This window comes from Eptesicus fuscus, chromosome 4 (genome assembly GCF_027574615.1).
Source record: "Eptesicus fuscus isolate TK198812 chromosome 4, DD_ASM_mEF_20220401, whole genome shotgun sequence".
Classification (NCBI taxonomy): Eukaryota; Metazoa; Chordata; class Mammalia; order Chiroptera; family Vespertilionidae; genus Eptesicus; species Eptesicus fuscus.
In genome coordinates, this window is record NC_072476.1 from 27,079,579 (window position 1) to 27,103,025 (window position 23,447).

The following is a 23,447-nucleotide window of genomic DNA, read 5'->3' on the forward strand; positions in this document are numbered from 1 at the left end:
ACTACAAATTACACTCTGCAGCCAAGAGGATAACATCTACCTAGTTGCAGCTTGAATTCCTGGCTTTCCCGGGAAAAGATCTCAACCCTGCTCTCCTGCCAGCTCTTCCTCGGATACTGCAAGTCAAGAAAACTCAGTCTTCCCACCCCTGGCACCTGACCCAACCAGTCCCAAGCCCAGGACACCCTCACTCTCCCCCATGGAGTCGCTTGCATGGCAGAAGCCAGACCCTCAGCCCATCTGAAGCAAGCTCTTGCTTCTCTGAAGTCCCCACCCCCACCGGGTGTTGGCACACAAATGGTTTTTCCTCTTTGCTTTGCTTGGTGCAGGCAGCAGAGTAGAGGGCAGGGGACCATGGGCCAGGCCACAAGCTTGTCAGAGATGCAAAATCTCAAGTCCTCACTCCAGATCTACTGAATCAGAGACTCTGCTGGTGGGGCCCAGAAATGTGTCTTAACAGGCCCGCTCTGTGCCTTTGAGGCACAACAAAGATTGAGACTCACTGGTGCAACTAACTGGTGGTTATTGAGACTCAAGAACCTCAATTCTGGAACCAGAGTATCTGAGTTCAAGTCCCAGCTCTACAAGCCCCTGACTGGGTGACTGACTGTAAGCAAGCTAACTGGGGTGGAGTGAGAGCACCTATCTCCTAGAGTTGCAGTAAAGACTAAATGAACCCTGGGTGTCCGTAGCACTTAGGAAATACCATTTGGAATTGTGTTCTTCCTTTTGGGATATTTAGGGATGCATGACTATATCATATTTAGTTTCCTAATTAAAACCAATACTGAAACGACTTGTGTCCCTGACTGCAGCTGGACAGTGAGGGAGCTCAGGCTATGTTGCACTCTCTCTTTTGGGTCCTATGGGTACCTCTATGGCAGGTATCTGTGTAGAATAATAAGGCCCACCCCATAAGCTTCTAATTCCTCCAGAAATGAGCTGTGGGTTTTGTTTCACTCTGTGCCTTGATTTTGTGACACTCAGGAGACGAGCTCCCTCACCACCACATAGCAGGCTATACGGACAGCCAGGCCACAATGTCTGTGAGGGGCTGGGAGGACTGCAGCTTCCCACTGCAGAGGTAAGTTCAAGGACCCTGGGTACTTGTTGAATGCTATAGAGGAGACCATTCTTTCGGGGATCTGCCCACATCCCACTCAGAAGGACCCAGAAAGGATCACTGGAAAGCAGGAAGAGAACAGTCTGGTGTCATTCTACTCCCTGCCGCCAGCCTGGTCTCTCACTCTAATTGCAGGGAAGACAATGGAGTCAGTTCTTCCTAACGTAGAATCTTCTTGTCATCAAACTTAAAACTCCTTATAAGAGACGTTAAATAGAAGTTGTCAAGAACATAGGCTCTGTGGTCAACCAGACAATGGGTTCTGACTCCAGACCCTACCCCTGACTAGCTACAGGACACCCTGCAACTTAGTTAAACTCCCCAAGCCTTCTTTTCTCATATCTGATTATGGGGATGGCATTCAATGCACTTATGACATCTCTGCACAGCATCTGGAACACAGCAAGAACTCTACCAATTACTGTAATCATTATCTTTATGATTATCTCTAATTCTGGGACTACCATGAGAACTTGTGTTCGAAACTCAGAAAGGGAGGTGGCAGCCTTAGATCTGCCTTAGATAGCAGCTATGCAAGCCCTGGAGAGCTGCCTGTACTTGAGTAGGGAATTCTCAATCTGACCTGGGGAATAACAAGTGCACAATGACTTGTCAGTCCCTGGACCGGATGTGACCAGAGCACATTAAATATCTCTCGTCTCCTAAAGCACTGAAGAGAACATTTGAGATGGGACAGATTCAGTAAGTCATCACTTCACGTCATGGATAGACCCTATGACTTTAAGAAGACTGGCATAACGAAACCAATTTTACCACAAGCTAATTGATATGAGCCAGAGCTAAGTTTCTTCCGCATCTCATCAACGTTTTAGGAAATGAGGTTGAACGAATCCAAGTTATTGGAGGACCTGCTGTAATTGGATGGCACACCACGCTTTACACTATAAAAACCTGTTTCCCCAACCCACGAAGAACTTCAACATCGCCCTCAGGCATTTCTCTGGGAGAAGCCAGGTGTGTTTTTAATAGCAGCCTCCCCCTCGGCTGCGAAATGGAGGAGGAGTCTCATTATTAGCTGTGCAGCCCGCCTCATCCAACTTACTACCCAAGCGCATTAGCTCCAGACCTGAGGCCTTGACTTTTGTAAACATTTAAGCCCACCAAAGTCCCTCCCTGTCAGACTCCACCAAACGCCAAACTCTAAGCCTATTTTCTTCCTCTAAGTCAGTCTGCGCCTCCAGTCCCACTTGGCCACGGGACTGGTTTCTGCACTTGGGATTTAGTCGCCAGGTAATGATTCCTGCACGTCCCTGAACGCGGGAACCAGCTGTGCGGACATGTTTCCACAATAAAAGCAAACTTAAGGGTAATTCTTCCCAGCAGCCCTGGCCTCTTGGCCAAGACAGGGCAGAAAGGGTAAGAAGAGGGAGCGCGCGGGAGCCAGGAGGTGTGGGCTCCCCCGCACCGCGGGCAAGGCCCCCGGGGTTTACCGAGGCCCCGTGGGCGCTGGCGCGCGTCCTTACCATTCAGTTGCCGGTAGACGATATCCTCCAGCAGCGAGAGGCGCTTCAGGACCGCATCCTGGATGGGGCTGGTGCCGTGCGCGCTGAGGTTGGTCGCCTCGGCGCGCGGCCGAATCTCTTGGAAGGCATCTCCGCTGCGCACAGCGATGGGCCGGCACTTGGCCAGAAAGAGCACGAAGCCGGCCACCGCTATCAAGTTCAACACCAGCAGCACTTTGACTCTTCTCAGTGAAGCCATCAAACACGCCCGGCCGGCCCTCGCCCCGGACCCGTGCCCTTTCCGGCTCCGGCGAGGCGCGGGGCAACCGGGACCGTGCGAGCCTCACACTCCACACTCCGGGCGGACGGTGAGAATCCCAGCCACTCCCGGCCCCGCGGAGCGGATGCTCTGGCAGCCGAGAGGGTTGAGAGAGCCGGGCGCTCAGGGGGAGGGCCAAATCGCTCACATGGAAGCCCTGGGTGTGTAGAAGTGCTCCCAGATCCGCCTGCGTACTCCACGGCGCGCGGCCCCTTCCAGGCGCCTGGGCTTCTCGGTGAAGGGCCGGAGGTCGGGGGCCTCTCCTCCGCACCAGCAAGTGGTCCGTCGCTGGCCCTCGGGCCTCCGGGAGTGGACCTCCGTAGCCAGCGGGCCGGCAGGCGGGGCTGCCCCGGCGCTGGGGCGGGAACGGCGCGCAGGTGCCCCGCTCAGGGTTTGTTGTCCGCCCCCGGAGAAGCGCGCCTCGGGCGGCACAGTCACCACCCGAGTCCGCAGGCAGCCGTCGCGCCCGCGACCCGCGGTCTTCAGCCCAGGACCCGCTCCCCGGGGCGGGTGCCTTTGTTCCGCTCACAAACCCGCTACATCACGCCGGGCAGGGGAAAGGAAAGCCCGCGCCCGGCGCCCGCATCCTCGGGGCTCCGCAGTCAGGCTCAAGTCTCAATGACTCTCAAAGTGGGAACAGTACTAGGGGGTGGGTAACTGAGCAGAGTGCGAAGTCCTTCCCGCCCCCCTGGCGCCTGGGGACACCCCACCCCGCGTCAAACTAACCAGCGCGCACAGAGCCGCGGGCTCCGGGACACGTTCCAAGTCCCAACACCACGCCTTGAGCCTTCGGGGCCTGCCGGTCACACTGGCCTCTCTCCGGCTGGCGCGTCAGGAGGATGGCCGGAAGGAGGAGTCGGACCTCAAAAGTCACAGCAGTTCTCTACCCCCCTTCGAAAACGTCGCGGGGGGCGCGGCGGGAGGGACTCGCGCGGCGCAACCTCCGCACGCCGGAACGGGCAGCGCCGCTCGTCCCGCGTCCCTAGGAGCCAAACGCCTAGTCTCCTAATTGGCGGACACAGTGATACCGCCGCTGCGGCACTGACAGGCCGTACTGCCCGGCGCTGGAGGGTCCGGGGGGACGCGCAGGTGGCAGCGGAGCGCGGGGCGCGGCCGAGGGGACCCCCTGCAGTAACAGCTACTCCGCCGCCGCCACTGGACACCCCCTCCGCCAGAGCCTGTCGGCCGCCGCCCGCAGGCTGCCGGGCGCACAGCTCCCTGGCTCGCCGGCTCCTGCGCGCGCACCCGGAAAGGGTGGGGGCGCCTGGAGAGTAGGCACCGCACGGGATGGGGGCAGTCAAGTCATGTTGGCTGCTAAGGGCGGTGGAGGGACCCTTCGGTTCTCAGCACTCCCCGAGCGGGCGGGTTTGTTCCATCCCGGTTGGCGATGAAGACATCCCTTTCTGTGTGCTCGCAGCTCCGCTTTGCGTGGCCAGGAATGGCTAGAGGGAAAATCTGGCCTGGAGACTTGGATTCTGTTACTTTGGGAACCTGGCAGGGCAAATAGTGGGCTGGGTGGGTTCCCTACGTATGAAAATTCTAAGTCACAGTTTCTTTGTCCACCCACACCCCTATACGCATGTTATTATAAGAAGCATATTTCGCCTCCTGGATTTCCGTGATCTCTTTCTCTCCCCAAAGCTGGGAGCTCTAAATGCTGGAAATCAAAGCCCCTCCTTGATCCATTTAATTCCTTGATCCTAAAAATGAAACCAGGCTGCCAACTGTTAAAGATCAGGCAATGAATCTGGTAGTTTTCACCACATCGTTTCAATCTCACTAAAGTTTTGTTGCCTATTTATTATTTTAAACATTGATTTTTAACGTAGAAAAGTACATAAAAACATAATAATCCTTTTATTTCATCCCTTGGAACCCTAAACCTGGGTTCAATATCACTTTTATGGTTTTTGCTTTGTATAATGTACAGGAAAGTGAATACAAACCAGTTAAATGAAAAAGCCAGGTCAGAAGCACAAGGGACCAGAGGTGTTGGGCACAAAAGGCATGGAGTAGAAAGAAGCCTGAGTTATTGAGCAGTTATGATATAATAGGTACTGGGCCGGGCACAGTCCCCACATTATCTCACTGAATACCCCATTGAGTTAGGTGTTGTTATAACCACTCTACAGATGGAAGCTAGCACAATTAATGGCAAGTTCTGCAAAAATAATGTTTGCACATTCCCTGGGCCACAGGACCTAAACTGGGAAGCCTGAGGCATTGAGCAAGGGTCCCCAGTAATAAATGGCTCTAAACAGGTAGGTCTGATTCCCAAGCATGTGCCCTTTTGGGAGTAGGAGACAGCAAGCAAAGTAAATAAATAAATAAAAATGTTCTCAGATTAATGAAGTTTCCAGGCAAAACTCAACTTCAGAGAGCTTTCTTTTCTCTCTCTAAAATCAAAGAGGTCCCTTTTCCAAATTAACTGATTATCTTGCATCTTACAGGCTTCTCCCCTCACCTCTGCATGCATGCTGGACAGCTTTTATGTTCATAAATGACATCTGACACTCTAGACAAGGTCACACCCTAAACCCTGTCACCACACAGAAGTGCTCCACTCCTGCAGTCCTGCTCTAAAATCCCATCCGGTGACCACATTCCCTGGCTTTTTACCTCTCCCTTTCTCAATTCCAACCAAATATTCTCCAGCCACCAGCAACCTCTCTCTCCCTCTCTTCCAGGTATCTAAGCCCTTTTATGCCCTCTTAAGTTCCTTCTCTTCCTTCCCTGGTTACCCATTTATTCCCAACACATTCCCAGGAACAGCTACAATTCATACACACTCATATGCATATGGTCTCTCACTGTCCCAATACGGCAATCCCTGTCTCTAAACAATCTCACCATCTTCTTTCTTGCACCCATACACCCAGGCAAGAGAGTGTACCTAGGGAAAACTGTGTCACCTGAAATCTTGGGGACATTACCAATCAGTGGTGTCTAACGTTAGCTGGATCCTCAATTGTTCTCAAAAACACTGTTCCACCCTAGTTGGTTTGAATTAGTGGATAGCTCGTCGGCCTGCAGACTTGATGGGTCTCGGGTCCGATGCCAGTCAATGGCTCATGGCCAGGTGGCAAGCTTGATCTCCAGTAGGGGGCGTGCAGAAGGCAGCCAATAAGTGATTCTCTCTCATTGATGTTTCTATCTCTCACTCTCCCTTCCTCTCTGAAATCAATAAAAATATATTTTTTTAAAAACACTGTTCCATGTCCCTAACCAGCTCTTCTCCACAGAGGTGTCCAGAGTAGATGTCAGATGTCCACAAACACTCTTCAACCAGATACAAAACCTTTGTATATGTCATATGGGCATTTTTCTGGGGAAAAGATCCATAACTTTAATCAGATTCCTTATGTGGTCAGTGACACCAAAAATTTAAGAACTTCCCTGGCATATGTTAGATGTGCAAAAACATAAGCTAAATAGTTATTGTTTGCCAGCTGTTTATGAAATCAGTCACAAGAAGGCACACAAGGATGGTGAGCTCTATGATCGCTTGCATACCTTGATAGAAGAAAGAAAACTCTAGACTAAGGCCAACAGGTTTGTATAAATGAGGGGTGAACTGATATGAAGGAACTAAATTGAAAAGGTTCTGCCTACGGCATAAATTCTCAAGCCCCAAAGGAGCATCCTAGCCACTTCAATTATAGACCCAAAGATTAAGGGATTCCTGTACAGTCATCCATTGCCCTGAACACAAAGGCTCCCAGAGGGATGGGCAACCTCCCTCAATCACTGCCATCTGTCTGCACACCATTTGCCCCAACCCAGCTACACCTCGGTGGCTGTGTGGCCTGCTCACCAGGAGATCTGTTTCTCGTTCTACCTCTGTTGCCATAGAGCAAGTCAGTTCTTGACTTTAAAATAAGAACTCTATCCTGGATGGCTCCGAAAATCGGATCATAAAACTCAGCTAAACTACAAACAGTTTTTAAAGAGGTTTATGTGGTTTGTTTGTTTGTCTGTTTGTTTAGCAAACTGAAAGGAAAGAGACTGGTGTATTTCTGTCCATAGGTCACCAAGGATTTTGATTCCAAGTATATTTTTCACTTATCACCATGGTTCACAGGACGTGTAGCTCCGACTTGACTCTCACCTTTGCTTTCCTGTTAACACTCCCTCGCATCTCAGCCTGGCCTGTCACAGGACTTCAAAACACTTGTAGGCTCACCAAGGAAACCAGGGACCATGTCTTTACAGAGGTTCGCCAGTCCACTTACCTGCCAGAAGCACCAAGGTGGGCCTCCACTCTCATAAATCCCTGAGCATTGGAACAGACACTGGAGTTATTTGAGTTTGTGGGTTTTGTTTTTTTTAACAAAACAAAACAAACAAACAAAAAATCAACAATTCCCAGTGTAGTGGGGGATAGTTAAGAAGGGGGATAAGTAAATGGGGGAGACCAAGCAATGCTGAGTGTGTGTGTCTTGGGCAGCAGTAGTAGCTGCACAAAGCCACACACCAGGGACAGGAAGAAAATATTAGAACTTCTATTTACCATTATCCAAAATAAGAAAGAACTCAACATTCACTGCTCTGTAATATATGCAATGACAGTCACACATATATATAATTTCTAAGACTATACATATAACAAGTAGACATTTTTCCTAGTGGGGTCCACCATGAAAAAGCACTAGGAACCTACTGCCAAATTAGGGCAGCCCTGGGGTTGTTCTGCACTGAAATGCCTCCTTTCTACTGTCAGATTCCTTCTAAAACTCCAGGAGCCTTTTGAGGCCCAGTTTAGCATCTAGTCCTCCACGGAGCACTACTAGGGAGCTCCAAACATATGCAGTTTTGTATCTTCAAATTACCCACAAATTTATCTACAGATCTACAACACCCCTATTTATCAACGTATTCATTAATTGAACTTCCATTGAGCACTTGCTGTGTGTCATTGTGAGCAGGGCATCGTGGATACATGTTTCCTGCCCTCTTGGGGCTCATTGTCTAACAGGAGAGGCAAATCATGACACCAACTTCTTACATTGCAGTTAGGAGAAACAGGGTGCCCTAACCATGGGGGACCGGTGGGCTGGGTCAGTGTGTAGAGTCATAGCACTTCGGGGGCCCAGACCAACTAGCTGCTCTGGGGAATGTCCCCCCTCCTCCCTGTCCTTGGACCCTTCTTGTTTTCACTCAGGTACCCCCACTCCACTCCCAAGGACACCTCAATAGCTGGGCCTGGGAATGTTCTTCTGAAATGGAGATGAACCTTGCTCCCATAAGCACAAGCCTCTACTTTACTTATGCATGCCACTTTTTGTAATTTAATAAAAATTCACCGCAACCAAAAATGGTCTGTCACTGAATCTAAGTGGGGGGAAAAAAAAGAGAGAGAGAGAGAGAAAGGTGGGAAGGAGAGCACAGAAGGTGACTTTTCACTGCCTGTTCGTTGCCTACTATTACTATGAATAAAAGCTCCATGCTTGCTTTGCCTTTGGGGAGAGTGTGTGGAGGAGAGGCCAACAGACTGGGCACTGCCTGCCATGGGCCACACAGACATGTGATGCTGATGCTAATGCTGATGCTGCTCAGGAAGTTCTGGCCTCAGTGGATGGGGCACCTGGGAAAGAAAGCAGATGACCGGGGGCTCGAACCACCCGCAAGAGTGACAGTGATGAAGGCCCGCTCCCTGGAGTGCCTTGGCCACACTCCCTGACCGCACTCAGCTGCCTTGCCAGCTCTACTCCTGCAGGGCCAGTCCTGCTCCAGTCAACAAGAGGAGGTCTGGGTGCTCAGGGTCAAAGTTGGAGGCATTTGCTAAACCATTGATCCCCATCCTCTTTTTCAAGGACTAGATCTTTGTTTCTGAGTGTTTTAAAATATATTTTTATTGATTTCAGAGAGCGAGAGAGAGACAGAAACATCAATGATGAGAGAGAATCAACCACTGATCGGCTGCCTCCTGCACACCCCCTGCTGGAGATGGAGCCCACAACCTGGGCACGTGTCCTGACCAGGAATCGAACCATGATCTCCTGGTTCATAGGTTGACACTCAACCACTGAGCCACACCGGCCAGGCACTGCTGGGTGTTTTAGATGCCACTTCCTTTGTCCACAATTTAATACCCAATAACCTATGCAGCAGAGACATAGGAAATGTGTATTCAGATAGCCCACAATGCCTTTCTCTTTAAATATTTGCTGTTCGATAAGGAACAACACTCTCTCTATAATGGGCTGCTGCTTGGTCTCATGGTTAGCTCTGCTGGGTGATTTCATGAAGCTTTGAAACTCCTGCCTCCTACATTGTTTTGCTGGATATAACAACTCATTTGGAGAAAATTACCAGGAAAGCATAATTTTTGATCATTTACATGGAACAGCCCAAACATTCTGCAAGTACATTGGAAAAGAATAAGACTCCTGTATTCTCATGGTGCAAGTGGAATTGCTGGGATGAACAGAAGTTAATGGGATTTTTGTCATGGCCATCCCTTTTGTTAAAAATATCATCTGAGGATATTTTTTCCCCATTAATTTTTAGAGAGAGTGGAAAGGGAGAGAGGGAGGGGAGCAGAGAGAGATAGAGAGAAACATCGATGTGAGAGAGACAGGTAGGTGTGAACATGTGAGTAAACTCAACAGAATGTGAGCTGAAGTGGTGTAGCCTCACTGAGCCAGAGACTTTAAGGCTACTGTGGGCCTTCTTTTCCCCTTTTCTGTGAGCTAGAACCCAAAGGTGGCCAACCAGCCTTGACCATGAAGGTGATGATGAGACCAGAAGGACAGGAATAACCTCAAGACAAAAGGGCCCTGGGGCCCTGAAACACCACATGGAGCAAAACAACCGACTGGAAACACCTACCCTCTGTGGTTAAGAAAATAATGAAGTTCTTGTATGTTAGCCACTGAATTGGTGGGTTCTGTTTGTTACAGTCACTTAGGCCTTCCCTAATGAATACATTACCAATCTTTTAATGTTTAAATACCAACTGTGCTATTATCAATTATTTTTATTGAAACAAACTCACTTCTCCTTTCAAATAGCTACATTTTAGACAAAAATATTCACAAAATAATATTTTATCAGATGCTTACTATGTATCATGCTTTGTCATACACATTGTAACATATAATGTTTTATACACATTAACTCATAGGTATAAGGCTCTTAAGAACCCTATAAGGCAGGCATTATTATTATCATGCCCAGTTAACAAATGAGGAAACTGAGGCACAGAGACATTTAGTAACTTGTGAGGTTCCACAGCTGGTAAGTGAGAGCCGGGAAGGCAGGGGCAGAGCTCACCCCATGATAAAGTCAGTTCCAGAGTGCTCTATTACTAACCTGCATTTTCAGAATATCATTACAAAATTTGCAAGTGATAGTTTTTCTTATTGATCTTTTTGCCTAGGAGGACAAGTAGGTTGAAGGTATCTCAAAGATAATAGGAAAAAGGAGAACCAGAACAAAGAATGGAAATCAAGAGTGATATAACAAAATCCAAGCATCATGAGGATTTGGGGAAATGTATCCATATAATGTCACAGAGGCAATTAATAAGCACATCCACACACATCTATATATATAAAACCCTAATATGCAAATAGACCAAACAGCGGAACAACTGAACAACCGGTCACTATGATGTGCACTGACCACCAGGGGGCACGTGCTGAACATGGCAGGTGGCAGGAGGTGGCAGAGCGCAGAACATTAGAACATGGCAGGGGCATCAGCCATGGTGGGATGGTGGAGGAGGTGAGCAGGGGTGCCAGACCAAGGTAGGACCAGACCAAGGCGGCCCCACTCGCACCCGCTGCTGGTGCTGGAGCCGCCACTCGTACCTGCTGTTGGCTCCTGGCTCCAGCCCTGATCACTCGGCTCCATCAGCATGTGGGAGCGGGAGCTGCTGACCTGATTGCCCCTAGGGCTTCTAAACCTCCCCCTGCTCCTGAGGGACGATCTGGGCTGGCAGCCACCACTTGCACCCGCTGTCAGCAAAGGCCCTGCTCATACCCGCAGCTAGCGCTGGAGCCGCCGCTCACACCCACTGCCAGCATCTGGCACCAGACAAGATCGCTTGGAGCCATCAGCGGGTGTGAGTGGTGGCTGCTGGCCCCAATTGCCCCTGAGGGCTTCTCTACCTTCCCCTGTTCCTGAGAGGCAATCTGGGCAGCAGCCGCCACTCACACCCACTGACAGCGCCGGTCCCGCTAGCACCCGCTGCTGGTGCCGGCCCCAATCGCTCCACGCCATCAGCGGGTGCAAGCGGAGCCAGCACCATCAGCAAGTGGGAGCAGTGGCAATGAGAGCAAGGCTGCCGGCAGACAGGGTACTGGGGGCCATGGCAGGAGGGGCCAGGCTGGGCCATGGAGGATGGGTTGAGACCTGGCCCTGTGCCCACCGCAGCTTTGCAGCCCACAGTTCCTTTCAAGGTGCATGAATTCATGCACTGGGCCCCTAGTCCATAAATAAGGTGAATAAATAAATTGTACCAAAGTGCTATTTTTTCCCCAGAAGGTGGTCTATGCTTTCTTAGGATGAAAGAAATCAAGTTGCCCATCCTCTTCATCCCAGAACTGAGACACTCTGAGCAACTTTCCTCCTTTACTCATCGTTCTGTTATTTTCAACCTGACATGGATTTAGAGAAATCCACAGATGATATATTCAACAAGGTTGTTTGAAAGTAAGGTTGAGAATCAGAGATTTCTCACCAAACTGGTCCTTGGCATCTGTGTGTGTGTGTGTACCAGTGTGCGTGTACGAGTGTGTATATGCGTGTGTGCGTGTGTGTGCAAAATCTTCCCTAATTGCCTAGATCACATGAGTTACCCCTGTCTGTATTCCCATAGCTTTTTGAACGCTCACCTCAAGGGTCATATCACATCAAAATTGTTTGTTCAAATTTCTGTCACCAATGGACTGTGAGCGACTTAAAGTCAGAACCTGTCTGTGTCTCCAACATGCTGCATGCAGAAGCTCCACAATGAACATTGGCTGAATAAGTGAGGGAGTTAATGAACTGAAAAAAAATAAATGAGCAAGCAGCCTCTGGTCTGAATGAGTCATGAGAGTGACCCACAGTAGCCCTTGTTTATGTTCTTCAGCCTGAAATATGGAGTATTTCCATTGCGTTTGATTTGTGTTTGCTGTGGTATATATCGGCTTTTATTCCTGTAAGAAGGAATAAAGGAGATATTTGAACCTGATAGGAACTGAAAGCCTATTTGTGTCCAATATACAGGAGATTTCTTTATTGGTATCCATAAAGCCAACATCAGAACATCTGCCCTGTGCCTTCCAGACCCACAGTAGCATCCCAAAGCTTAGAATATTCATGTCTCAGTGCAGACCCATAAGAGCATGTTAGCTGACACTTTCTGAGTTCAGGACCCCCTGATTCCCCACTATCATCTAGCACTTACAAGTAACTTGTTTTTATTGTTGGCATGATAGATGTGATTTCATGTAGAATGAACTAGCCACTGTCTGTCTTTCAATATTCACCAGCCAGACCACTGTGTTAGCTTCAGGAAGACAGCTGTGTGCAAACTACGAGGTGGTGGCAGGGGCAGGGGCAGTGGGGGCGGAGGGGTTGGGGGCTGAGGATTCCTTTGGGGGAAATTTTCTTCCATAAGAAACACCAAATGTTTCTGATTTTGTACAACTGACTTGTTTTCCTGCTGTGAATTTTGGTCACTGCACCCCCATAGTAATTCCTCAGTCCCCTCAAAAGTCGTAGCAGTATCTTTGGTTGTGTTTATTGGTTTGGGTTCAGAGTTGTGCTTTCCCATTCTTTTTAAAAACCAATTTTATTGTGGTGTAAATTACATATAATAAAAGGGAATTGTTTTAAGTGTACATTTCAATGAGTTTTAGCAAATATATTCAACTCATGTAACAACCACCACTCTCAAGACAGAGAATATTCTCTTTTACTTCCTTATTGATTTTTATTTTATTTTTAAATAAACGTATTTATTTAAGGTGTGCAATATGCTGATTTGATATACATACACAGAGTGAAATGATGACTACAGTCAAGCTAATTAACACATCTTCTCCTCACATAGTTACCTTTTTTGTGATGACAGCATCTACTCATTCATCAAATTTCCCGTATTCAATATAGTATCATTAACTATAGTTACTATGCTGTATCTTACACTGAGTGGCCAGATTATTATGATCTCTGAACGCATAATAATCTGGCCACTCAGTGTATATCCTATATAATAAAAAGCTAATATGCAAATTGTCTCCTCGACCAGGAGTTCGACCAGCAGGCAGGCCGGCCAACCGCCAATGTCCTCTCCCCCTGGCCAGACTGGCCTGACCCCACCCATGCATGAATTCATGCACCAGGCCTCTAATACAAACACACACACACACACACACACACACACACACACACTGAGTGGCGAGATTATTATGCGTTCAAAGATCATAATAATCTAGCCACTCAGTGTAGATCTATAGACTTATTCATCCTATGTGACCATAATTTTGTACCCATTGATGGATATCTTTCCATTTCCCCCAGCATCCCGCTCCTAGTAACCACCACTCTACTCTCGGTTTCTGGGTATTTGCCTTTTTTTAGATTGCACATATAAGTGGGATCATGCAGTTATTTAAATTTCTGTGTCTGGCTTATCTCACTTAGTATAATGTACTCTGGGGTTAGCCATGTTGTTGTAAATGGCAGGATCTCTTTACAAGATAGAAAATATTTTCACCACCCTCCCCAAAAGTTCCCTCATGCCCTCTGTGGTCAATGTCTCCTAACTCCAGCCCCAGGAAAACACTGGGTTGCTTTTCGTATAAATTAAATTATGCAATATGGAAGTATATATCTTTTGTCTGGCTTCTTTCACTCAGAATCATTATTTTGAGATTCATTCATATTGTAGCACGTATCAATAATTTATTTTTTCTTGCTGAGTAATATTCCAATGTGTGGAGATATTCCAATTTGCTTATCTATTCATCTGTTGATGAAAATCAGATTGGTTCCAGTTTTTGCTAGTATTAAGAAAGCTGTTAATGAACATTCATACACAAGCCTTTGTGTGGAAATTTTTTATTTCTCTTGGGTAAATACCTAGGAATAGATTCGCTGGACTATATAGTAAGTGTGTTTAACTTCATTGGAAACTGCCAATCTGGCTCCCAGAGTGGATGTAAGGACTTATATCAGCAACACATAAGAGATTCAGTTCCACATCTCACCAGTACTTGGCATGGTAAGTCTTTTTCACCTTGGCCATTTTAGTGGGTGTGAAATGATCATCTCATCGTGGCTTTAATTTGCGTTTTTCCTCATGACCAAGGATGATAAACATCTGTTTGTATGCGTGCAGGTCATTCATACATCTTCTTTCATGAAGTATGGGTTTAAATCTCTTTTCCATTTTAATGGACTATTATTTCATTGCTTTATATATTCTAGACACAGTCCCTCTTCTATGTAATAGGCAGTAAGGAGTTGGTCTGTATTACACACCTGAATCTAGTTACCAGAACCAGCTGAATCCTAGTTATCAGCGCCTCCTTGTCCACAACAGTTATGTGAACTAGCCTGGCCTCCAGTCTATGGCTGACATCTGTTGCATTTAGTTGGTGCTGTGTGCTTTGTTTCTGGGGGAACAACCTTCTTTTTTCCTGGCTTTGCTTCTGGCCTACAACCTTCTTCTCTTTCTCTTAAATCTGACTTCTGAACATAGCAGAAAGGAAGGAGAAAAGGGAGGGTGGGAATACAGAAAAGGATATTCAGGAAGGCATTAGCTACCTACCACTCCCATCAGGACCCAGGTAAGGCTATTACAGTCACCCAGGGAACAAATTAAATATCCTTTGACTTGGGCTACTTTTCTGCCTTATGAGTTCTACCGAGTCCAGAAAATTGAATGTGCGCATCCCGTTACCCACTGGCTTGAAGGAAAGGAGACCATAATTCATTCTTCCATAACAATCCCTCCAGGCCTCTGCCACCGCCCCTTATTCAAACAATGTGTGCAACAATTGAAGTTGAAAACAGAAATTTAAAGATTCTATAGGTTGTGGGTCAGCTCTCAGGTTGGGTTATGCTCATCAAGGGGACAGCCTTGGTGCCAAATAAATTAGGGTTTCCAACCAGGAGTAGCAGAAGGAGGGGGTGTTTTTCCTCTTTCTAGCATCTGGCCAAGCCTCAGGGCACTCAACAGAGCTATAAAGAAGACTGGGGTATAGAAACACCTGCCTCCAGAATTAACATATTTGGAGACCTCAGGTTTATTCCAATTAAATTAACCCCCTGGATCAAATTCGAATGGGAAGGGGAATGGAGAGGGAATGTGGAGACTTTAAGAAGACTGCAGGCCACAAAGGGAGAGTGTATGGATGGGGCATTTTTTAAATTGCATTTTGCTGGCCATTTTCAGGTATATGTTTCAGCACTGTCCCCAGGTGCCAAATGGAGAAAATGGGAGGGATGGGTCAGGAGGTCTTGATGGTATCGTACAGGGAAGTGGGAAGACAATGTCTATTCAAGGTCATTGTTATCACTCATTCGTAGCTTCCTGTTTTCAAATCGTTTAAGTCCAAGGAGCTCAGTTTGTCTGCAGCAGGACTCTACAAACACCACTGCTCCACTTGCAACATGTTCCTGTGCTGCAGAGCTCAGGAGTCAGGGAGAGGAAGTCAAAGATAAGACAGTGCATTGTAGAATATCTCTGTAGAATTCTCAGGGCTAGTCACGGGTAGTCCTCCAGAGTCCTTGGCCTCATCTACAATTCTGCAGATAAGCACAGCTAACATCCATTGTTTCATGATATGCTGCAGAAACCCTCAGGAGAGGACTGATCATTTTACAGACCAGGAAGCTGAGGCTCAGAGCAGTTACATGCTTTGCCCCAGATCACCCGGTAAGTGCAAGAATCTGGGCTTGAACACAGGTATCAAGTTCAGAGACTAAGAAATTGATCACTTGCTTGCTTGCTGCTTGATTGATTGAGTGAATGAAGAGAATCTGTCTCATTCCAGAAATAAACTAACAAAGGAGCAAACGACTTGAAGAACCTTCTTCACAAGTTTGTGGCATAAAACAGAATAGAATGAACAATGTGGAAATCGAGGCATCTAGGAGCAAGCAGTTAACCTAATTCTTGTTCCAATATTTCAGAAATTCCTCAAGTGTCTGTGTTTCAAATTGAATAATTTTCCAGTTTCCTCCGCAAGGTAATTTTTTAATCTACTGATTTTTATAGGCTTGAGCATGTGAAAAGCCGACCACTGTATGTCTTTTTAATTAGATCCTTCACATGATAATTAAAGTCTCTCTTTGCAACGTAGTTATTCTTAAACTCTGCAGTAATGTTCCTCTGGCTGGAAGTAAGCTGACCATCTGGAAGCAATAAAGTATCTTAACCTTAAAATGCAAACTATCAGTTACAGATACCACAAATTAGACCTACTCGTCATTACTTTAATGGGTAAATGCCAGGGCCCCATCCTTCATTCTGTCTAAAAGAAAACTGCAGAATCTCACAGTTGAGACAGGGATTTTGCAAGTCAAATAGTCCTTCTCCCTTTGATTTTTTGAAATAAATCCTGAGTAAGCCTCTTCTCTAATGGCCCTGAGGCATAGTACTCCCCAGAAGAAAATGCCAAGGCTGTTTTTAGAAACTTCTTCCAAAGTTTATTTGTTGTTTAGGGCTGAGGACCAACACTGGCCTTGGAAGTGAAAGGGAGGTGATGAATATTAGCTAGAAGCCTGGGAAGAGCTGGAGTACAGAGAGAGGGAAGTAAGCAGGGACCAGCAAGAGAATGAAAGAGAGGCTCATGGGTCCAGGTAAAGGTGGTGGAGGTAGCAAAGTAATGGCTGTGATCACGTATCCCCAGGTGAAAGTATGATCGATATACTTATAGACTCTGAAACATATTTTCCTTATGCTGATGGTGGCTATTTCCTTTAAATGTCAGATGTTATGACATTGCTGTCGCTTGTGGAAATAAACGAAGACTATCAAATGAGAAAAAGCAAAGGCGGTTTATTAAGAACTTGCTATTGCAAGGGACTCAGCACCTTTACTTGCACTTAGCAGAGACTCAGCAGAGACTCAAAGACAGGCAGAGGGTGGGAGAGCCTTAGAGTGGGAAAGGGAAACCTTAGCTGTGTCCTAATTGGCCGCTGCTGGCCTGGGGAAGCAGTAGGAGGGACCAGCAGAAGGGGGCATTCCGTGTGATTGGTAGGGGAGCATATTTTGCTTTCTCTGATTGGTCCTAAGTTGAAGCAGGAACAAAAATTAGGGAAGCTGTCAGTTATTAATCAAGTCCTGGTCATTCTGGGTGAACTATTGCTGTTTGTTATTGTTTGGTTTCCTGGACCAGTTACCAAAAGTTAGTTGTGTGACTTCCTACAAGTCTGATTGAGATAGCAGTTCTTGGGCTGGTTACTATAGCTAATGGGTTGGTTTCCTATGTTGGTTACTATAGATTGTGGGTTGTAGTTCTATTTTTATATAAGGACTGGCCATTGTTTGTATACATACTCTATTATTGGTGTCATATGCAGTGAAATTATTCAAATACCATTTATAAGACAATGCAGTATATTGATTAAGAATGTGGATTTTGAGGCCTGACTACATGGTTCAAAGTCCAATTCTACCACTGGCTGTGCGATCTTGGGCTAATAGATCAACCTCTCTGATCCTCAGTTTTATTGTCTGTACAATAGGGATAAAAATAGTACCTTCCTTATAGACTTATTTTGAAGATTAAATGGGTTAATATACATGAAGCACTTAGGCAGAACCACATAGTAAGCACTATATGTGTTTGCTTTTATTAAAAACTGGAGGCCCGATGCACAAAAATTTGTGCAAGAGTAGCCTTCCTTCCACCAGTTGCCGGCACTGGCTTCCCTCTGGCACCAGGGACCCAGACTGGCTTCCCTCCGGCCACCTGCAGGCACCTGGGACCCTGGCTGGCTTCCCTCCAGCCCAGCTTCGTCAGGAAGGACGTCCAGAAGATGTTGGGTCTAATTAGCATATTACCCTTTTATTATTATAGATAAAAGAAAACAAAAAAACAACAGCAACATGCAACATCCTTTGAAGTCCAAGCTTTACCAGTTTTCTACTCCAAGGAATTTCCTACCAGTGACCCCATTTCTGGCAATATATCCTCAGAATCCAAAACACCAAGCAGAAAGAATATCCGCACCCCTATATTCATAGCAGCATTATTTACAATAGCCAAGATCTGGAAGCAGCCCAAGTGCCATCAGTAGATGCCTGGATAAAAAAGCTGTGGTACATTTACACAATGGAATACTATCTGCCTGTAAAAAAGAAGGATCTCTTACCTTTGCGGCAACATAGAGGGACCTGGAGACTATTATGCTAAATGAAATAAGCCAGTCACAGAGAGATAAGTATCACATGATCTCACTTATATATGGAATCTAATATACAAAATATGTCCAGAAACATGGATGCATAAAACAGATTGTCAGATCTCAGAGTGGAGGGGTGGGGAGCAGGAAGAAATTAACCAAAGAACTTGTATGCATATATGCATAGCCCATGGGCACAGACAATCGTGTGGTGAAAGCCTGGGGTGGGGGGGGGGCTGGGTAGAGGGTGGCAAAGAGGGGGGGGGACATCTGTAATACTGTCAATAATTTAAAAATAAAAAATGTAAAGAAACCATTAAGTATGTGGCAAGATTCTATATCAAACGCTTAAAATCGAACACAAGTAGCTTCTCAAAAACCTAGTGATGCATAAAAATCTATATGCTTCCTACAATGATGGTATTAGCAATACCTCAGTGGGCAGTTCTCCTAAAGCTAACAATGAGCGGCATTTGCGTTTCCATTCTTAGAAAGCCTTTGGCGAGGAGCAAAGCCAGGAGTGGTTTTTTAACCCTTTTTTAAAATGGTGAACTATAACACACCTTCAAAAATGTTTACAATTAAAAAATGGACAGTACAGGGACTCACACAAAGCAGTCATCTATGTAACCAACACTCTAGTCAAGAAATAGAACTTCAACCCTGGCCGGCTTGGCTCAGTGGATAGAGCGTTGGCCTGAGGACTGAAGGGTCCCAGGTTCGATTCCGGCCAAGGGCACATGCCTGGGTTGTGGGCTCGGTCCCCAGTAGGGGGCTTGTAGGAGGCAGCCGGTCAATGATTCTCTCTCATCATTGATGTTTCTCTCTCTCTCTCTCCTTCTCCCTTACTCTCTGAAATCAATAAAGAAATACATTTAAAAGAAAGAAATAGAACTTCAGCACCCAGAGGAGCTGTTGGCACCCCTTCCATTTCTATCCTCCCCCACCTCTTACGGTGTCAAAGATAAACAAGGTCTGACACTAGTGAGAGCGCTGAGGTCAGATGTTATTGGGGAGCATACTATTGCAGTAAGGAAGCCGGTCCAGCTTGAACTTAACTTTGACTTGTTCAGAGATGATGACTGGAGGTTTTAAAAGAAGGAGGAGGGAGTAAGGAGAAGGGAGAACACAGGCTCAGAAGTGAAGAATGACAGCGTTGGTTAGTGTACATGTTGGTTAGGCCAGCTGTGTCTGTCAGCTGGCGATGGCCAAAGTTAGGCTTCCATCCTCCCACAGAGTCAGGGAGACGGAGGCCCCAGCCTTCCTGATGAGTTCATTTTCAAGGAATGGCTTTCAGGTCCTTGGGAAAGACACCCCGGAGTCACAGGAGATACATATGCATCTCGGAGGGAGAGCGGGAAGACTCACCCTTGGAAGGCCTTTTTAATAAGTGCTCTAGGAAAGACGGGTTAGCATCTATCTTCCAGGGTCGAGTGGAAGAAATAGTAAATTCTTTTGACCTTGTGCTTTCTCAGGCAGACACTTTAAGGGAGCCCAGGGTCACCCTAGGAATGCAGCCTTGAGCTGCTAGAAACTATGTTACTGTTGGTTTAAGACTTTTAGTGTGAGGGCCAGGAGCTGAGAGTCTATGCTTTCATGGGCCAACCTTGAGGCTTGAGAAGAAGTTCAGATGAGCCTGGCTAAAGTTTGGTCCAGGAGAGAATCTTTGTCAATGGTAAGCACTTCCTTGTTGTTTCTTACAGTTTTACCACCTAACCACAAATCCCTAATCACGCTATTTCTGTTGTTTGACTTCACACATTGTGCATTCTTTGTGCCTGGCATCTTTCAACACTACGTCTGTGAGGTCCGTTTGAGTGGTGTGTAGAGCTGCTTTGTTCATTTCTGCTGCTGTTGAGTATTCCACTGAATAAATGCACCACAATTGATTTGTCTATGGACTTCAGTTGTCTCATTTTTATGGCTATTATAGATAATGCTGCTACAAATATCTCTTAGTGCATGTGTTCATATTTCTTTTAGGTAAAAACCTAAAAGTAGAGGAATAACTATGCCATAGGGTAGGTCTATATTTAACTTTAGTTGAAATAATGTTGCAAAAGCTTCAACTCCCATCAACAATAGATAAAATCTCTAATTGCTCCGTGTCTTTGCCATTTGAATGGCCAGTGTTTGTATGCTTCTTATTCAGGTGGGTGTATAATGTTCCTGAATAGTGATTTTAATTTGCATTTCCCTGATGATTAACTCAGTTAACAACTTTCAAATGCTTATTGGCCATTGGATATTTTATTTTGTCAAGTAGTTATCTATATGTTACATCTATATTTCTGTTGATTGTTTTCTTATTAATTTATAAGAATGTTTAATATAGTTTTACAATAAACTCTTTATTGGTGATCTATATTGTACGAGAAATGTCTTCAAGGACATTCTAACTCATGCCTTTCAGCACATAGCACATTAAAAAAATAAACTTTGACAAAAAAATCACTATTAACAGAATGAAAAGGCAATTAATAGATTAGAAGATATTTGCAATAAATATAACCAACAAAAGGGTTTGTGAAAGAACATATAAGTAACTTCTGCAAATTAATAAGAAAAAGAACAGAAAATAAAAATGGGCAAGAGACTTGAATAAGTACATCAAAAAGGCATATTTAAACATCCAATAATCAAATGCAAAGGTATTAAATGTCATTAACAATTATGAAAATGCAAATTAAAAACACAAAGTTGCACCACTTGGCATCCACCAGATCGACTAAAATCTGTAAGTCTGAGGATAACAAGTTTATTGCCAAAGAGGTACAGCAGGTTAATTCTCTTCTTCTACTCAGAATTGTCTTATTTGAGTTTCAGACGTTCAGCAAATCCAATCATGGCTCAGTAAATCCATCTGAGCTACTTCAGAATTATCTTGAGTGTAAGTTGTTAAAGCCACTTTGGGGAATATTTATTTTTTCTCTATTAAATGTGAAGATATACAGAGCCAATGACCAAAAAAATTCCCTCCTAAAAATTCTACCCAATATACATTGAGTGGCCAGATTATTATGATCTCTGAACGCATAATAATCTGGCCACTCAGTGTAGATTGACCACAGAGTTGGAATTTTAAAATAAGGTTTTTCCATGTATAAGAACTGCATTGTGGGTAGTTAGAAAGAAGCAGAGGACTTACTAGCCAGAGGCTGGGGGCCACTATCTCCTGGTCCCTTGACATATTAAGATTTGCAAGCTTTCCCTTATACATAAGTACACTGAGTGGCCAGATTATTATGCATTCAGAGATCATAATAATCTGGCCACTCAGTGTATATATATATTAGAGTTCCGGTGCATGAATTCGTGCATGGGTTGGGTCTGGCCAGCCTGGCCAGGGGGAGAGGACATGGGTGGTTGGCTGGCCTGCCTGCTGGTCGAACTCCTGGTGGAGGGGACAATTTGCATATTAGCCTTTTATTATATAGGATAGACACTGAGTGGCCAGATTATTATGCATTCAGAGATCATAATAATCTGGCCACTTAGTATATATGCATCCTTACATATGCTGAAGGGCATGAATCAGAATGTTCTTGAAGGCATTTCTCATACAATATGGTGATTTTCAGCCAGTGTGCCGCAAGAAATTTTAAAAGATGCAATACCTGACTAGTCAGAGGTACTGACCTCTTTAACCTTCGATTGAGGGGGAAAAATTACAGCAGCCAACACAACAATAGCTGTCTGGTATGAATGAATCAAAATTATACCTATGTTTTTCATCAGGTTGGCAAAAATATATTTTATGTTGGGCCACAGAATTTTAGTCATTAGTTTATGTGCACCATGAGATGAAAAAGGTTGAAAATCGCTGCTCTAGGGTCATGAAGTATTCTCTTGTATTATTTTCTAAAAGCTTTGTTGTTTTCCTCTCACATTTAGTTCTACAATCAACCTGGAATTGAATTTTATGTGTGAACTGATGTCTCACTTTTCTTTTATTTATGGCTATATGACCCATTCTAGGTGTCCCAGTGTGGATGTCCCTCCCACACCCCCACCTGGGCTCTGACACTGCCCTGGGCCCTCATGGCTCCCACCATGAACTTCTGTTGCTCTGCCCACCTAAAGGCCTCAGGATTGAATTGTTTAGGAAGGCAAGAGAAGGGAACGCAAGAAAAGACTGGGGAAGAAAAGCGAAAGGAAAGGAAAAGAAAAGAAAAGGAAAAGAGAAATGAAAAACACAGAGTCTTACATGTAAAAAAGGGGACATATCTAATGCTTTCAACAATAAAGATTTAAAATAAATAAATAAATAAATAAATAAATAAATAAATAAATATCAGTCTTCTTAGTATTCTTCCAATATGGGTTTAATATGACCTTTGAAAAATAATATAGTAACTACATTATACTATTTAAACTAATTCCAACCATAGGAAATTGTTTGTTTGTTTTTTTAATATAACCATGAATTAGACTTAGAGATAAAAGCAGGGAAATATGGCAACGGTAAACAAATAAACAAGATGGTTTTTCAACAGTGGCCATTCACTATTTTGCTTTTGGGAACCAGAAGGGAATTGTGTTCTTTGAGTTTCAGACGTTCAGTAAATTCGATCATGGCTCCGTAAATCCACCTGAGCTTCTTCAGAATTATCTTGAGTTGCTAAAATAAGTGATTCTGAAGAATCATAGATCATTTCTGGTTTGATATAGCCAACAATGGTGTCATATGAAAAATTACTTTGATGTGATGATAACCTCCAAGTGTACTACCTGGCAGGATCTTCCAGAGCTCACAGAACGGAAAGGCTGAGAGACCAAAATAAGATGCTTCAAGCACATAGAAAGAAGCCAGAAAAAAGAGACGGAGATGGAGTAGACACATAATATCCCAATCTCTCTCTCTCTCTCTCTCTCTCTCTCTCTCTCTCTCTCTCTCTCTCTCTCTTCCTTCCTCCTTCCCTCTATCCCCCTTTCCTGCCTCCTGCATCAGCCTTCCTTGCTGGATGATGAGGTCACAATCACCAGAGTTGAGTGTGTGCAAGGAAGCAAGAGGACAGGACTGGCTGGCGTCCATAAAGCACATTTGCTCTATAAGAGAGGATTAGGGACAAGTATGCCTGCCTATAGCTGAGGCACCAATTACACTCACGAACACCTGTGAATTTTATCTGCATTTCTCAGGCAGAGTAGATGTGGGCCAGAACGGGGGCGGTACCAATGAGTAGCTGAT

The 23,447-nt window shown here is 45.3% G+C and overlaps 1 protein-coding gene across 3 annotated transcripts in view; it reads right to left on the reverse strand.

Moving 5' to 3' along the window:
• Positions 1–2,925, reverse strand: part of GALNT17 (polypeptide N-acetylgalactosaminyltransferase 17) — a 410,474-nt gene extending 407,549 nt beyond the window's left edge. For all 3 annotated transcript variants that reach the window (XM_008141499.3, XM_054714818.1, XM_054714817.1), the window contains exon 1: positions 2,608–2,925. In XM_008141499.3, coding sequence (XP_008139721.2) covers positions 2,608–2,845 — 238 coding nt within the window. In that variant the 5' untranslated portion in view covers positions 2,846–2,925. The remainder of the gene's footprint in view (positions 1–2,607) is intronic.
• Positions 2,926–23,447: the final 20,522 nt, after the last annotated feature.